Source organism: Bufo bufo, chromosome 7 (genome assembly GCF_905171765.1).
Source record: "Bufo bufo chromosome 7, aBufBuf1.1, whole genome shotgun sequence".
NCBI lineage: Eukaryota > Metazoa > Chordata > Amphibia > Anura > Bufonidae > Bufo > Bufo bufo.
Window position 1 is genome coordinate 111,660,427 of NC_053395.1, and position 18,518 is coordinate 111,678,944.

General features: G+C 44.4%; 1 protein-coding gene across 3 annotated transcripts in view; it reads right to left on the reverse strand.

Moving 5' to 3' along the window:
* The window catches only part of ORMDL1 (ORMDL sphingolipid biosynthesis regulator 1), a 261,792-nt gene that overhangs the window by 134,220 nt on the left and 109,054 nt on the right, over window positions 1-18,518 (reverse strand). For all 3 annotated transcript variants that reach the window (XM_040440516.1, XM_040440518.1, XM_040440517.1), the window contains exon 3: window positions 18,155-18,306. In XM_040440516.1, coding sequence (XP_040296450.1) covers window positions 18,155-18,306 — 152 coding nt within the window. The remainder of the gene's footprint in view (window positions 1-18,154; window positions 18,307-18,518) is intronic.

The following is an 18,518-nucleotide window of genomic DNA, read 5'->3' on the forward strand; positions in this document are numbered from 1 at the left end:
TCTTTCCTCCACGGCGTGGGGGGGACTGGGATCGTGCCATTCTCCAACGGGAGATCCGTTGGATATACTATTTAGAAACCATGGGCCCACTAAGTTTGAATGAGCAACTGAATTTTAGTTGCTACATTAAGGATTTTCTCCTTCCCTCCCCTCCTCCTCCCCCATTATCCAATTTTTCTGTTTGTCTGGTCCTCATAGCGAACATATAGCTAGTTTGTGCGCTAATTGAGGCCGGTGTCTTCCTAGCTAGCCATCTATAGCTTTGTATTATTAGTATTTTAAATTAGTTACTAGAGGCTCTGTTACACTACGTGCCTCAATTGCCACCTTTGATGCCCGGCTCAACAGCCTGAGGCATCTGGATTGCTATGCATCTAGTCCGCCCCCTGATTATATGTACAACCGCCCCTGCTGCGGCACGCTTGTATGTGAGGGCGTGGCGTGTTTGCGGTGCTGGGCTCCTTGGCCGGCTTGGTCCGATCATGTGGCTTCTGCCATGTGATCTGCAACGTCATCATGCGGCGCCACGGGCCTGGGAGCACGTCGCCGCGATGCGCCGCTCAGCTTCCTTGCGTTCCACCGATCACGTGACTTCCTCCATCTGGTGTTACATGGCCGGAAGCGGGGCAGATTGGGAACACTGGCGTGCAGTTCTGTGCATTTAAAAAGCGCTGACAGGTAAGCACTCTCTGCTGACAGCCAATTTGGATATTACATATCCTGGGTCACACCTGGTCTCTAGCAGGCATCACCCACTGGTGCGCCTGTGCTCAAGCTATTTGTGGTTTTTCTGGTGGTCTTGGTTCCACTGACCTGGCCTCTCTTATCCTTTTTGGAATATTTTCATACCAGCTTTAACCACTGCCAATATTTGCTTGTCTCCACAACCCCCCCCCCCCCTTTGTTTTTGTAATGCAAGCTCCATCTTTTGCTTGCTATTACTTATGTACATCTTCCCTGATGAGTTCGTGCTGAATGAAACGTGACACGTCAGGAGTTTAACTTCAATAGGGTGTACTAGGGATTCCGCGCCAGGAACAGGGAAAAGTATCCGGATGGGGACGCTCCTTGCGGGGCAAGTACCTCGTATAGATAGGTAGGGTGACTTAGCCCCTGCCCCTCATTTAGGGTGATTTAGGGATTCTTTGCTCCCTGCTCCTGTACATGCTGAGGTCCCCACACTGGCATCACTTCCGTATGGTAACACATCAACACAGTCCTCTGCATGGATGTCTACATTTATGAAAGTGACTACACCATCCACGTCTACTGCATCTGATGGGTGAGAACGTTCCTTTTTGTATGCTACTTACCTCTGTTACCATTCAGTGTTTGTGCGTCCAGGCCCATCTGGGCTGTCTTTTGTTTGTTTGTCTCAGAGGCTCTCCTGGCTAGTGCTTCATCATTTTAGATATATATTATTAAATTCTAAGTTTTACCCCTCTGTCCCCCAGGAGATCAGTATATTTTACTGCAATGATAGTCTATGAATTTTTGTGCGAAAGTTGCGTCGCAGCGCGACACCATAGACTGCGTGACGTCGCAGTGTAGCGCTAGCCTTAAAAAGGTGATATTGGAAATTTTCTTGAAAATTTTTTAAATTTCTAAGCCTTCAAACGTCCTAAAATAAATAAATAAATGACATTTACAAAATGATGCCATCATAAAGTAGACATATGGGGAATATTAATTAATAAGTATTTTATAAGAAACCACAATCTGTCTTAAAAGCAGAGAGAGTCAAATTTAGAAAATACTGAACATTCCAAATTTTAATAAAAGTAAAACATATTGATTCAAATTTACCACTAACATGATGCACAATACGTCCTGAGAAAACAATCTCAGAATGGCTTGGATAAGTAAAAGCATTCCAAAGTTATTAACACACGTGACTAGTGTTGAGCGAACCCGAACTGTAAAGTTCGGGTCCGTACCGAACTTTATGATTTTGGGTATCACGGACCCGAACTTTGTCGGAAAAGTTTGGGTTCGAGTTCGGTGTTCGGGCATTTAATAAAGCTTGTTTAACCGCCTCACGTCCGCCCATAGGATATAAACGTCCTATGGGTGGACGTCTATTTCTGACAGCACGTTTTAAAACGTCCTGTCAGAAATAGCAGCTGCACGCTAATCGTGCAGCTGCTGATCGGGTTGCCCGCTGTCAGTGACAGCAGGGCAACCCAGAGATAAGGCAGGGACAGTGCCCAGGTGTCCCTGCCTTCACGATCGCTGCAGACACAGCGCTCACCGAGCGCTGTGTCTGCAGAGCAGGAAGCGCTGTGCGCTTCCTGTTCCGGCCCGGCGGTCATGTGACCGCCGGGACCGGAGTGTGCAGGAGCTGTGTGAGGTCTCTCAGAGACCTCGATCAGCCCTGCTGTGAGGCTGTACAGCGCAGGATTGCTGCTGTACAGCCTCTATAGGGGTGCATTTGTCCTGTAACTGGGGCTACTATGTCAGCCCCAGTTACAGGAGAAATCAACTATGAAAAAAAAAAAAAAAGTGAAGTAAATGTCCCCCAGAGGTCTTGTATGACCTTATGGGGGACGAAAAGTGTAAAATAAAATAAAAATAAAATAAAGTGTTGAAAAAATAAAATAAAAAAAAGGTTCACATGTAAAAAAAAAAAAAATCCCAAGTAAGGAATAAAAAAAAAAAAAAAAAAAATAGAAAAAATAAAATAAAATAGACATATTTAGTATTGCCGCGTCCGTAAAAACCAGCTCTATAAAAATATCACATGACCTAACCCCTCGGGTGAACACCGTAAAAAATAAATAAAAAAAACTGTGTCAAAACAAGCAATTTTTGTCACCTTGCATCACAAAAGGTGCAACACCAAGTGATCAAAAACGCGTATGTCCCACAAAATGGTACCAATAAAACCGTCACCTCATCCCGCAAAAAATGAGCCCCTACATAAGAAAATCTCTCAAAAAATAAAAAAACTATAGCTCTTAGAACATGGAGACACTAAAAAATCATTTTTTTGGTTTCAAAAATGCTATTATTGTGTTAAAGTGAAACAAATAAAAAAAAGTATACATATTAGGTATTGCCGCGTCCGTAAAAACCAGCTCTATAAAAATATCACATGACCTAACCCCTCGGGTGAACACCGTAAAAAAAAAAAAAAAAAAAAACTGTCAAAACAAGCAATTTTTGTCACCTTGCATCACAAAAGGTGCAACACCAAGTGATCAAAAACGCGTATGTCCCACAAAATAGTACCAATAAAACCGTCACCTCATCCCGCAAAAAATGAGCCCCTACATAAGAAAATCTCTCAAAAAATAAAAAACCTATAGCTCTCAGAACATGGACACATTAAAACATAATTTTTTGGTTTCAAAAATGCTATTATTGTGTAAAACTTTAATAAATGAGAAAAAGTATACATATTAGGTATCGCCACGTCCGTAACAATCTGCTCTATAAAAATGTCACTTGACTGAACCCCTCAGGTGAACGCTGTAAAAATAAATAAATAGAAACTGTGCTAAAACAACCAATTTTTTGGTCACCTTGCCCCATAAAGTGTTATAATGAATGATCAAAAAATCATATGTACCCAAAAATAGTACTAATAAAACTGGCACCTTATCCCCTAGTTTCCAAAATGGGGTCACTTCTTGGGAGTTTCTACTGTAAGGGTGCATCAGGGGGCTTCAAATGGGACATGGCATCTAAAAACCATGTGGAGTTCCTTTCCTTCTGCGCCCTGCCGTGTGCCCATACAGCAGTTTACGACCACATGTGGGGTGTTTCTGTAAACCACAGAATCTGGGTAATAAATATTGAGTTTTGTTTGGCTGTTAACCATCGATGTGTTAAAGAAAAAAATTGATTAAAATGGAAAATCTGCCAAAAAAGTGAAATTTAAAAATTTGATCTCCATTTTCCTTTAATTCTTGTGGAACGCCTAAAGGGTTAACAAAGTTTGTAAAATCGGTTTTGAATACCTTGAGGGGTGTAGTTTCTACAATGGGGTCATTTATGGGGGTATCCACTATGTAGGCCCCACAAAGTGACTTCAGACCTGAACTGGTCCTTATAAAGTGGGTTTTGGCAATTTTCTTACAAATTTGAAGAATTGCTTCTAAACTTCTAAGCCTTCTAACGTCCTAAAAAAATAAAATGACATTTCCAAAATGATGCCAACATAAAGTAGACATATGGGAAATGTTAAATAATAACTATTTTATGAGGTATCACTTTCTGTTTTGAAAGCAGAGAAATTGAAATTTAGAAAATTGCGAATTTTTCAAATTTTTGGGTAAATTTGGGATTTTTTCATAAATAAAGGTGAAATATTTTGACTCAAATTTATGACTATCATGAAGTACAATGTGTCACGAGAAAACAATCTCTGAATGACTTGGATAAATAAAGGTGTTCCAAAGTTATTACCACATAAAGTGAGATATGTCAGTTTTGCAAAATTTGGCCTGGTCAGGAAGGGGGCAAAGGGCCCAGATGGGAAGTGGTTAAAGGCTGCAGTGCAGCCAATCAACAAGCTTTTAAGCTGTGGGCACTTAGAAGCTATCATAGCCATGCCTAGTAAGTGATTGGCCGCTGTATCATGTGACCCAGCCTCTATAAAAGTTGGATTCCGTGTAGCACAGCCCATCAGCTCTGAGTAGCGCAGGGACAGGAAGCAGGCAGCTGAAGTGAGGGACAGTGTTAGGAATCTCATCTCATCATTTTTTCTGTTGGTGACCTAGACCTATAGTGATTTTTTTTGTCGGGTACTATAAACCAGCTTTGCACCCCTGACAAAGAAATATAATAATTAATCTGGCTGTTAATTCTGTGGGTGACCTGTAGAGATTTTTTTGTGGGTGCAATCCACCATCTTTTTACCCATGACACAAAAATATAATAGTTAAAGGAAACCTGTCAAACTTTATGCTGCCCATACTGACAGCAGAATAAAGTAGAGACAGGTGAGTTGATTTCTGTCTGTCATTTTCAAGTTAAAAGCACAGTTGTGTTCCAAATTATTCAACCCTCAATGCTGTAAAGGGTTTTAGGGAATTTAGTGTACATTTGTAATTGTGTTCAGAATGAAATCTTACAAGGACTTTTTAAAGAACCAAATGCAACTAAAATGACATCAATTGTTTTTGTAATACAGTATTAAATGTTTTTTATTGTGATTTCTTCATTGACACAATTATTCAACCCCTTAAAGACTACCACTCTTAAGAAAAGAGGTTCATTCAAGTGTTTTCTATCAGGTATAAAAAACACCTGTGGATGTCAAGGAGCAGCAATCAAGCATAATAAGCACCAATTAGGCAGATTTAAAAGGACTGTGATACTCAGCTCCTTCTAGACATTTACTGGTGTGTTTACAAACATGGTGAAGTCAAGAGAATGGTCCAGGAAGACAAGAGAAGAGGTGATTTCTCTTCACAGGAAGGGCAATGGCTATAAGAAGATTGCAAAGATGTTAAACATACCAAGAGACACCATAGGAAGCATCATTCGCAAATTCAAGGCAAAGGGCACTGTTGAAACGCTACCTGGTCGTGGCAGAAAGAAGATGCTGACTTCGACTGCTGTGCACTACCTGAAGCGCAAAGTGGAGAAAAGTCCCTGTGTGACTGCTGAGGAACTGAAAAAAGATTTGTCAGATGTGGGTACTGAAGTTTCAGCTCAGACAATAAGGCGCACACTGCGTAATGAAGGCCTCCATGCCAGAACTCCCAGGCGCACCCCTTTGCTGTCTCCAAAGGATAAGAAGAGTCGACTGCAGTATGCCAAAAGTCATGTGGACAAACCACAAAAGTTTTGGGATAGTGTTCTGTGGACTGATGAAACAAAATTAGAACTGTTTGGGCCCATGGATCAACGCTATGTTTGGAGGAGGAAGAACAAGGCCTATGAAGAAAAGAACACCTTGCCTACTATGAAGCATGGCGGGGGGGTCAATCATGCTTTGGGGCTGTTTTGCTTCTACAGGTACAGGGAAGCTTCAGCGTGTGCAAGGTACCATGAATTCTCTTCAGTTCCAGGAGATATTGGATGAAAATGTGATGCAGTCCGTCAAAAACCTGAGGCTTGGGAGACGTTGGACCTTTCAACAGGACAATGATCCCAAGCATACCTCCAAGTCCACTAGAGCATGGTTGCAGATTAAAGGCTGGAACATTTTGAAGTGGCCATCGCAGTCACCAGACTTAAATCCGATTGAGAACCTCTGGTGGGACTTAAAGAAAGCAGTTGCAGCGCACAAGCCTAAGAATGTGACTGAACTGGAGGCTTTTGCCCATGAAGAATGGGCGAAGATACCCGTAGATCGCTGCAAGACACTTGTGTCAAGCTATGCTTCATGTTTAAAAGCTGTTATAACTGGAAAAGGATGTTGTACTAAGTACTAAGATTGAATGTCACTTGGGGGTTGAATAAAACTGATAATGATGTGAGCACAGAAAAGACATTTGTGGTTATTTCATTATAAATGTTATGTTATATTTGTCTGACTTACAAGTGCCTCTTTGATTTAATTGTAAACAAGATGACTGAAATGATCAAAATCAATGTCAAACTGGCCAAAACACTCAATTTCAGTGGGGGTTGAATAATTTTGAAAACAACTGTAAGTGGTTGCCGAGAACCAACATCACAATCATTGCAGACTAGGCCTGGAAAAGAGTGACGGCCACCTGAGAAGAGTCATGGTTATTTAGGAATTCTTGCTCTCCCTGCCCACCTGCTGATAATCGACAGTCTACCTAGTTTTCTCCCTTTCTCTCTAGGAGAGAACTTCCAATCATCAGCAGATGGTCGGGGAGAGCAGGAGATGATGAATAACCATGACTCTTCTCAGGTAAATTTGACTCTTTTCCAGGCCTGGGCTGCAATGATTATGATGCTGGTTCTCGGCAACCACTTACTTTTAGCTCATGAGTGACACACCGCTGAAATCAGCACTTCTGTCACTAATTTATGCTGCCCTCAGTGAGGTCAGCATAAAGTTGATGACAGGTTTCCTTTAATCTGTCTGTTAGTTTGGTGGGTGACATATTCCCATTTTTTGTGTGAGGTACACCTGCACTGCATACGTGACAGGGAAATTAATATAGTTAATCCATCTGTTAGTTCGGTGGGTGACTGTCACGACCCTTGGTTAAGTCGTGACTCTGTGTCTACACGTGCGGTTGCCGTTGGTAACGGTGTTTGCATGTGAGGCATTTTCCCTGGGTTGTGGTGTTTCCCCATTTTTGGTTTGCACAGGGTTAATGTTCTGTGGTGGGTGTGACCTCTGGCCTCTTTATATGTTGGTGTGTTGCTGCCTGTGGTCGGAGTTTGCTTGTCAGCCTGTGTTGGAGCTTTGCTCCCTGGCTGTATGTTTGATGTCTGTGTGAGCCACCCTTATTTGTGATTCTGTTTCCTTTGCTGTGTCAGTTTGTCCCCTCCGGTGTGTTTCTGTTGTCGCTCCCCTGCTCCTTATTGAGGGATTACCAGGGCGACTTAGGGTTCTAGGTTGGAGAGCATGAGCCCCCTTACCTTCTGAGGCGGCTCATGCATTAGGAGTTTAGGGAGATCTTCAGGGTCGCGTTAGGAGGTGTCCTGCTCTCTGTTCCCTGCGTTGCAGTGAACGCAAAGGCACGGTGGGGGGTTTCCCCACTCCCCGCCGTGACATAATCACAAATAAAGGCTCCGCAGTCACGTGCCTTCGAAATAGCGTGCAGCATGTATTGCCTGCCGTTTTCGGCATACATGTGCGTTCTCCGGAGGGAGAGCGTTATGGGGTTCACCGTTAACGGTGTGGTTGGTGGCTTATTCCCCGCCACCTTGCTAACCGTGTCAGTGTTGGTGACCCCTCGTCCCTCTCAGGGTTCCTTGCTCTGGTCGTCTGCTGGCAGTATTCCTTGGTATACCTACTCGGTGCTGGTCTGGGAATGTCTGCTGGCAGCGACCTGGAGTAGGAACATTTTCCTGAGTTGCATGCGGTGTCCAGTGTCCCTCCTTCAGACTGCTTTGGTGGCTGGCTGCCTGAGACCTAGGTGTCGGTCCAGGTAGTTTGGCGGCAGTTCTGGAGGGAGATACGGGAACCTGTCTGGCAGTGCCTACAGTTGTTGTTTCCTCCAGTCTGCTTTGGTGGCTGACGACCTGGGACCTTTGTGTCGGTCCAGGTTTGTTAGCGGCAGTTCTGGAGGGAGACACTGGTGGTTATCAGTCATTGCCCCTCCCCCCTCCCTGTTGTTTGGCCCCACTAGCTTCCCCTTTTTGGTTGGGGGTGGGCTTTGAGGGGTGGGAGTGTCACGACCCTTGGTTAAGTCGTGACTCTGTGTCTACACGTGCGGTTGTCGTTGGCAACAGTGTTTGCATGTGAGGCATTTTCCATGGGTTGTGGTGTTTCCCCATTTTTGGTTTGCACAGGGTTAATGTTCTGTGGTGGGTGTGACCTCTGGCCTCTTTATATGTTGGTGTGTTGCTGCCTGAGGTCGGAGTTTGCTTGTCAGCCTGTGTTGGAGCTTTGCTCCCTGGCTGTATGTTTGATGTCTGTGTGAGCCACCCTTATTTGTGATTCTGTTTCCTTTGCTGTGTCAGTTTGTCCCCTCCGGTGTGTTTCTGTTTTCCCTCCCCCACCTGGTGTATGTAGTTTTGGTGTGGTCCCTGTTTGGAGGTGCGCATGGTGGTGTGATGGCTCCCAAAGGGGCGTGCTTTCCCGGAGGGGTTAAGCGAAGGCAAGACTGCGAGTTTCCCAGCCTGGTGCCTACGTCTATCTCGGCTGCGGCAGGCAAGTGTAGATAGCATTGTTATGTTGCTGTGTGACTTATCTGCCGTTCTGTTTCACCCACAGTCTTGCATCCTGTCAGCTACTGGGCCTCTGGAGACGCCTGTCATCCGTGTCGTGGATGCACAGGTATTCTCTGCCCTGTCATCATCTGTAGGGCAATGCAGGGATTCCTAGATCTCTAGGCACGTGGGTATGAGTCCTCTTACCACTGAAGGGGGCTCATACAGTTAGGAGACTAGGGCCTGTTGAGGGAAGCGTTAGGAGGTGACCAGCTCCCTTTTCCCTGCATTGCGGCCTGGTAGCCAGAGCATTGCGCGATGGGGGGTTTCCCCTACTCCCAGTCATGACAGTGACCTCAAAGAATGAGGAGAGCATCAAATAAGGGACGTGGCCCTGGTTGTGGTGCTGCTGGTGTTGGTGGAGCTCCTGTTGCAGGGAGAGGACGTGGTCGATCTGTGCCAGATACACGCCCAAATGAAACACCTTCCTCAGGTGCATGTCGTCGACAGAATATTCAGCGTCATTTTGTAGGCCCGAATACCGGTGTACAAATGTTGAGGCCAGAACAAGTAGAGGCGGTAGTAGATTGGGTGGCTGACAGTGCCTCCACATAGTCTCCCGCCCGGTCCCCTGCTGAAAACGCAGAGTTGGCACCTGCAGCCCATGGGCTTCTGTCGTTCACCTCACCCCCTTGCAAGTCAGCCAAGCAGTCTGAGCCCCAAGTCATGCAGCAGTCTCTTATGCTTTTTGATGACTCTGCTGGCAGGGTTTCCGTGGGCCGTCTACATAGCCCTGCCCCAGAAGTGGAAGAGATTGAGTGCACTGATGCCAACCACTTATATTTCAGGATGCAGACATAACGAAACACAGGTGCCAACTGCTGCGGCTTTCTGCAGTGTGCAGACGGCAAGGAGGGCAGGGGTTTAGAGTGGGTGGAAGATGATGAGGTCCTAGACCCCACATGGAATCAAGGTCATGTGAGTGACGTGTGCAGTTCGGAGGAAGAGGTGGTGGTCACACAGCACCAGCTGCACAGCAAAAGAGGGAGCAGGGTGCAAAAGCAGAGGGGCCGTCCCCTAGCCAGTACGCCTGCTACTGCCCACCGCACCCAGGCACTGAGCACTCCAAAGCCAGCTCCAAGGAGTTCCCTGGCATGGCAGTTTTTCAGACAATGTGCTGACGACAAGATGAGAGTGGTTTGCACGCTGTGCAATCAGCCTGAAGCAAGGCATAATCGTTCTAAACCTGAGCACCACCTGCATGACCAGGCATCTAAATGCAAAGCACGAGCTGCAGTGGAGTAAACACCTCAAAAACCACAAAAGATCTCAGGCTCCTCCTGCTCCCTCTTCTGATGCAATCTCGGCCTCTTCCTCCCCATCTCGAGTGACAGTGGCACCTGCCACCCCGCAAAACAGAGGATGTGGCAGCAACGCCACCACCTCCGTCACCAAGCATCTCCACACTGTCCCATGGAAGCGTTCAGCTGTCCATCTTCCAAACACTGGAAAGAAAGAGGTAGTACCCCCCTACACACCCGCGATCCCTGGCCCTGAATGCCAGCATTTCAAAATTCCTGGCCTTTAAAATGCTGTCATTCGGTCTGGTGGAGACAGACTTGGCTGTGACACAGGCGCATTACTTTTCCAGACGAGCCATCCCTGCCCTGCTCAACTAAGTGCTGGACAAAATTAGGTGTGCACTGCGCAACACCACCTGTGGCAAGGTCGACATAACCACCGATATGTGGACCAGTAAGCAAGGGCAGGGACGTTATATCTCCCCAACTGCACACTGGTTAAATGCAGTGGCGGCTGGGCCTGAGGTGGATAGCAGTTTGGAGCATGTCCTTCCGCCACCGAGGATTGCAGGACGTTTCTCTATGCCTACTGTTGCCTCCTCCTCCTACTCCGCTTCCTCCTCTACCACCTCCTCATCCGGTCAGCGCAACACCTTTACCACCAACTTCAGCACAGCCGGGGGAAACGACAGCAGGCTGTTTTGAAACTCATCTGTTTGGGGGAAAAACCAAAACCAGAGCTGTGGACAGGCACGGAACAACAGACCGATGAGTGGTTGGTGCCACTGAGCCTCAAGCCCGGCCTGGTGGTGTGCGATAATGGGCGAAATCCCGTAGCAGCTCTGGGCCTAGCCGGTTTTATGTACATCCCTTGCCTGGTGCATGTGCGGAATTTGGTGTTGCAGAGGTTCCTGAAAAATTACCCCGATATGTTAGAGCTGCTGCAGAAAGTGCGGGTCATCTGTGCGCGCTTTCGGTGTTCTCACCCTGCTGCTGCTCGCCTGTCTGCGCTGCGGCGTAACTTCGGCCTTCCTCCTCACCGTCTCATATGCACATGCTGGAGAGACTGTGCGAGCAACAGCAGGCGATAGTGGAGTTTCAGCTTCAGCACGCATGGGTGAGTCGCTCTATGGAACAGCACCATTTCACCACCAATGAGTGGGCCTCCATGTGGGACGTGTGCCATGTTGCGCTGTTTCGAACACTCCACCAACATGGCCAGTGCCGATGACGCAGTCCTCAGCGTTACTATCTAACTTCTATGTCTCCTTGAAAAACCACTTTGGTCGATGATGGAAGAGGATGTGGCACAGGAGGAACAGGAGAAGAAAGATGGATCATTTCCACGGTTATCAGGCCAGTCATTCACAAGTGGCTCGGAGGGATGGTTCCTGCACAAACAGTGGTCATGTACACAACTGTCCAGCCAAAGCACAGTTCTGGAGGATGAGGAGGAGGAACAGTTTTCACAGCAGGGTGGCACCCAAAGCAGGTCATGGGCATCACTGGAGCATGGCTGGGGGATACAGAGGACACAGACGATATACCTCCCACAGGGGACAGCTTGTCGTTGCCTCTGGGCAGCCTACCACACATGAGCGACTACATGCTGCAGTGCCTGCGTAACGACTGACGAGTTGCCCACATTCTAACCAGTGCTAATTACTGGGTGGCCACCCTGCTGGATCCCCGCTACAAGGACAACATGCCATCCTTAATTCAGTCACTGGAACATGATCGGAAGATGCGCGAGTACAAGAACACACTGGTAGATGCGCTGCTAATGGCATTCCCACCTGAGAGCGGGGGCTCAGTGGAAGCACAATGTGAAGGCAGCGGAGGAGGGAGAAGTCGCCAACGCAGCTGGGGAACCGCCAGCACCTCAGGAGGGAGTATTATCATGGCCGAAATATGCAAAAGCTTTGTGAGCACGCCACAACAACCAGCACCACCAGCTGATATGGAACGTCTTAGCAGAAGGCAGAATATCAGCAACATGGTGGAACAGTAGGTGTGCACGCGCCTACACGTACTGACTGATGGGTCTGCCACATTCAACTTCTGGGTCTCCAAATTGGGCACATGGCCTGAGCTTGCCCTTTACGTCTTGGAGGTGCTGGCCTGCCCTGCAGCCAGTGTATTGTCCGAACGTGTGTTTAGCATGGCAGGGGGGTGAGCACAAACAAGCGCAGCCGCCTGTCCACAGCCAATGTGGACAAACTCTTGTTCATTAAAATGAACCAGGCATGGATTCCACAGGTCTTGTCCGTCCCTTGAATAGACATGTATACCGGCCGCACCCAGCAATTGTTATAGTCCAGTGCACTATCTCTTTGCATTCTCTTTTCTATTTCCCAATGTTTTGGCGTCTTCCCAAATTTATAAAAAATAAAAAGTAAAAAAAAACAACAACAACAAAAACAGTGTTGGCTACCTCCTCCACCAACGCTTCAACCTACACTGCCACGTCCACCGCCTCCTTAACCTCCTACTCCACTTTGACCTCCGCCTCCTAGTTCAAGATTATTAATTTTTAATGTTATTTTATGTCATTTCCCTATCCACATATGTCTGCAGGGCAATTGTCCTGCTTTTACCCCCATGTTGCTTCCTTTTGCAGCCCTCTAGCCCTTAATATGACAATTTTACACTACTATAAGAAATTTAGACTAGCACATTCATATACATAGTCACAGGTGCATATCCATAAAGCAAACATGGTTGATAAAAAAAATGGCTGCACAACTTTACACATACAAACAACAGAGCTGAGAAATGGGGATCATTCTAAATTAAAGTGGTATTATACCTACTATAAATGGAAGCTCTTAGCGCACATTTTGATCAAACTTATGTCAGGCCCATCTACTAGGCGTTAAGGTGGCTACCGCAGACGGGTACCTAACACTAATTTACTGCCTCTCTTGGACTTATCCAAGCCTACATTTTCAGGGCAGTGTAGGAACCAGATACATTTGTACTCCGCTCAGAAGCCCCAGGCAGATGGGCGTTGCTCAGTCTAAAAGAGGTGCTACCCTTAATATATACTACAAGAAATTTAGACTAGCACATTCATATTCATAGTCACAGGTGCATATCCATAAAGCAAACATGGTTGATTTCTCAGCTCTGTTGTTTGTATGTGTAAAGTTGTGCAGCCATTTTTTTTATCAACCATGTTTGCTTTATGGATATGCACCTGTGACTATGAATGTGCTAGTCTAAATTTCTTGTAGTACATATTGAGGGTAGCACCTCTTTTAGAATGGACAACGCCCATCTGCCTGGGGCTTCTGAGCAGAGTACAAATGTAGCTGGTTCCTACACTACTCTGAAAACTTAGGCTTAGATAAGTCCAAGAGAGGTGGTAAATTAGTGTTAGGTATCAGTCTGCGGAAGCCACCTTGACGCCTGGTAGATGGGCCCGACACACGTTTGATCAAAATGTGCGCTAAGAGCTTCCATTTTTCCATTTATAGTAGGTATAATACCACTTTAATTTAGAATGATCTCCATTTCTCAGCTCTATTGTTTGCATGCGTAAAGTTATGACTATTTTACAGGAATTTTAGTGACCCAAAGTTCGGGTGCCCACTGACTTCAATAGGGTTCGGGGTCAAGTTCGGTTCCGCCTGACAAAGTGGAGCCAAACGGATCCGTCCTGGCACACAATGCAAGTCCATGGGGACGGGTCCGTTTTCTCTGACATAATCTGGCACAATAGAAAACGGATCCGTCCCCCATTGACTTTCAATGGTGTTCAAGACGAATCTGTCATGGCTATAGAAGACATAATACAACCGAATCCGTTCATTACGGATAAATGCGGTTGTATTATTGTAACAGAAGCATTTGCAAATCCAAGACGGATCCGCAAAAAACGCTAGTGTGAAAGGAGCCTAAGCGTCTCCTGTGGATACATGATGTTTTTTAGATTGTGACAATAAATTTAGAATTTTTATGGGTGTTGGGAGATTGTCCTTTTTTCCTGTTTATTGCCATAATTGCACTGACTTGCACAATAAAGTTGCCTATACTGCACAGTGAATGTCATGAAAACAAAACCTCCAAAACCATGGATTTGCTTTTTTGTGTTTGTTTTTTGCATCAGCCCTCAAAAAAATAACAAAAGCGAAGATATTATAAATTATATACACACACCAAAACAGTACCACTGAATAATAAAACTTATGACGCAAATGTTGTGGCTATCGGTATAGAGGGATAAAAAGTATTTTTTAACCACTTAAGGACCCTGCCATTTTTCACCTTAAGGCTGGGTTCACACTTGAGCGTTTTACAGCGCGTTCAAACGCGCTGTAAAACGCTCCACACATGAAAACCAATGCTTCCCTATGGCCCTGGTTCTCACTTGAGCGTTTTACAGCGCGTTTGAACGCACTGAAAAACGCCCTACGCTCAAAAAAGTTCTTGAGCTTCTTTGGGGCGTTTTGTCGCGCGTTTGCGGCCATAGGATTGCATAGGAACGCGCAAATATGTTCTTTTGCGCGTTTGTGACCAGAAAAACGCGCGGACGAACGCGCGTTTGGCACATAGCAACAGACAGGGCTGTATTTTCATTGAACAACACTGCTGTCAATCACACAAACGCGCGTAATACGCGCGTTGACTATGGACAAAAACGCGCACAAAAACGTGCATAAAACACGCGACAAATACGCTCAAGTGTGAACCCAGCCTAAGGGCCTGGCCATTTTTTGCAAATCTTTATGTGGTGATAACTTTAAAACGCTTTTACTTATCCAGGCCATTCTGAGACTATTTTCTCGTCACATATTGTACTTCATGACAGTGGTAACTCTGAGTCAAAATATTTCATTTTTATTTATAAAAAAAAATACCAATTCACGATTTTCAAAGTTTAAATTTCTCTGTGATAACTCCTACAATAGTTATTACTTTACATTTCCCACAAGTCTACTTCATGTTTGGAGTATTTTGTAAATGACATTTTCTTTTTTTGGGACGTTAGAAGCAAATCTTGAAATTTTTCATTAAATTTCCAAAACCCACTTTTTAAAAGGACCAGCTCAGGTCTGAAATCACTTTGTGAGGCTTACATAATAGAAACCACCCATAAAATGGCCCCATTTTAGAAACTACACCCCTCTAGGTATTCAAAACTGATTTTACAAACTTTCTTAACCCTTTAGATGTTCTACAAGAATTAAAGGAAAATGTAGATGAAATTTCAGAATTTCAATTTTTTGGGCAGATTTTCCATTTTAATCCATTTTTTTCTTTAACATATCGAGGGTTAACAGCCAAACAACACTCAATATTTATTGCCCTGATTCTGTAGTTTACATAAATACCCCGTATGTGGTCCTAAACTGCTGTACGGGCACGCGGTAAGGCGCAGAAGGACAGGAATGCCATATGGTTTTTGGAAGGCAGATTTCACTGGAATAATTCTAATTTGCCATGTCACATTTGAAGACCGCCTGATGCACCCCTAGAGTAAAAACTCCAAAAAAGTGACCCCATTTTGGAAACTACACCCCTCAAGGTATTCAAAACTGATTTTACAAACCTTGGTAACCCTTTAGGTGTTCCACAAGAATTAAAGTAAAATGTAGACGGATTTCAGAATTTCACTTTTTGGCAGATATTCCATTTAATCCATCTTTTCCAGTAACAAAGCAAGGGGTAACAGCCAAATAAAACTCAATATTTATTGCCCTGATTCTGTAGTTTACAGAAACACTCCATATATGTGGTCGTAAACTGCTGTACGGGCACACAGAAGGGTGCAGAAGGAAAGGAACGCCATATGGTTTTTGGAGGGCAGAGTTTAATGGGATAATTTTAACTTGCCATATCACATTTGAAGACCCCCTGATGCACCCCTTGAGAAGAAACTCCAAAAGAGTAACCCCATTTTGGAAACTACAGGATAAGGTGGCAGTTTTGATGGTACTATTTTAGGGTACATATGATTTTTGGTTGCTCTATATTACACTTTTTGTGAGGGAAGGTTTTATTTATTTTTTGTCATTTACAATGTTCATCTGACAGGTTAGATCATGTGGTATTTTTATAGAGCAGGTTGTTATGGGTGCGTCATTACCAAATATGACAAATTTTTGGTTGTTTTACATAAATAAAGCATTTTTCAAAAAAAAAAAAAAATGATTTTTTAGCGTCTCCATATTCTGAAAGCCATCGTTTATTTATTTTTTTTGGTATGAGAGGACGGTTTGATCGGTACTATTTTGGTGTGCATGTGACTTTTTCATCGCTTGGTATTACACTTTTTGTGTTGTTAGGTGAGAACAAAAATGGCTTTTTTGACACACTATTTTATTTTTTTACGTTGTTCAACTGAGGGGTTAGGTCATGTGATATTTGTATACAGCAGGTTCTTACGGACGCGCCGATACCTAATATGTATACTTTTTTTAATTTATTTAAGTTTTACACAAGAACAGCATTTTTGAAACAAAATCATGTTTTAGTATCTCAATATTCTGAGAGCCATAGTTTTTTTTTATTTTTTTGGGCGGCTGTCTTATGCAGGGTATCATTTTTGGGGGATGAGATGACTGTTTGATTGGCACTATTTTGGGGTGCATATGACTTTTTGATCTCTTGCTATTACACTTTTTGTGATGTAAGGTGACAAAAATGCCTTTGACAGTTTTTATTTTTTACAGTGTTTACCTAAGGGGTTAGGTCATGTGATATTTTTATAGAGCAGGTCGTTATGAACGTGGCAATACCTAATGTCAACTTACTTTACATTTAACACAATAAAAGCATTTTTGAAACAAAAAAAAAAATCATGTTTTAGTGTCTCCATAGTCTGAGAGCTATAGTTTTATTTTCTGTGGGATGACAGTTAGATTGGTACTATTTTGGGGGGCATACGCCTTTTTGATCGCTTGGTGTTGCACTTTTAGTGACAATTTTTTTTTTTTTCTTAGCACAGTTTTTATTGAATTTTTTTCACGGTGTTCATCTAAGGGGTTAGGTCATGTAATATTTTTCATAGAGACGGTTGATACGGACGCGGTGATACCCAATATGTCTACTTTTCTTCTTTTTTTCCCATATGTTTTACAATTTATTTTTTTTACTTACTTTGGGAAAAGGACGCTTTTTTTTTACTTGAAACTTAATTTCTTTTAATAAAACTTTTTTTCCCCACTTTATTTTTTTGTCCCACTCTGGGACTTCAACTTTTGGGGGTCTGATCCCCTTTACTTCTGTATTGTGATGCATTGGCTGTAAGTGTATTATCAGTGTACGGTAACAGTGTCACGGAAGGCAGCCACGATACCCAAGGAAGGCATTGGGCTGCCTTCCCTGCCATTGGGTCCCCGTCACAGCAGCGCGGGGACCCAATGGGTGCTCAATCCCTCTACAGACATTGCGCGTGCCGCGGTTAGCGCTGACCACGGCACATCAAGGGTTAATGAAAACACCGATGCCGGCACATACAGCAGGGGTCCGGCTATCAGTGACTGCTGGGCCCCTGCCACTGATCGGGAGGGCGGAGCTCCTGCACCCTCCCAATCAGCCCGCCGTACATGTACGGCAGTGGTCTTTAAGTCACGTCCACTAGCGCCGTACATGTACGGCGGATGTCCTTATGGGGTTAAACATTTTCTGGTCTTTGAGGCCCAAAATAAGGCCTTATTCACACATCTGTGATGAAATCCGTGATAAGATTGTTAGTGATTCTTCTGTGAAGAGTCCGTTTTTGGCCCGCGTGTCCGTTTTCTGCTGTCCATGTGTCATCTGTGTTCAATGGACACTGCACAGCTAAAAAAAAAGAATTTTCAGAGCTTCTCCTATAAATGGTCCATGGAACTCGGATGAAACATGGATAGCGTCCGTGTTTTTAAGGACCTATAAACTGTAATGGGAATAATGGATCCGCAAACCAAAACAGGGCATGCTTCTATGCTAAAACCATGGACTGTGCTAAAACATAGATGTATGAATACACAAATTGAAATGAATGGGTGCACTTACGTGTGAATAAGGCCTAAAAAGGTTTAAAGTTAAAATGATTGTTTACAAAATGCAATCCATAATGCATATTGTGTATTTCTATAAAAAAAAACATAACTTACAGAATTATTGGAGAGATTGTGAAGAATTTTCTTGATGCAGTAAACTGCACCCCATAATCCAGCTGCTCCCAGTGTGTTAGTAGCCGTGCTTTGCCCTGGTCTGGCGTTTCAAACGGTGTTCCTTTCACTGCATGTAAAAAAACATACATTCCCTGAAATAAGAAATAAGACGTAAAATACATTGTAGCAAATCAAAATGACAGTTCAAGGTACAGACTTATGCCTCATTCACACAGTCAGTGTTTGGTCAATGATTTTGAGCCAAAACCAGATGCAGCTCTAAACACAAAACAGATGCAGAGGTCTCCCTTAGATCTCATGTCTGTGGAGACTCCAATCCTAGTTTTGGCTCACAATCACTTAT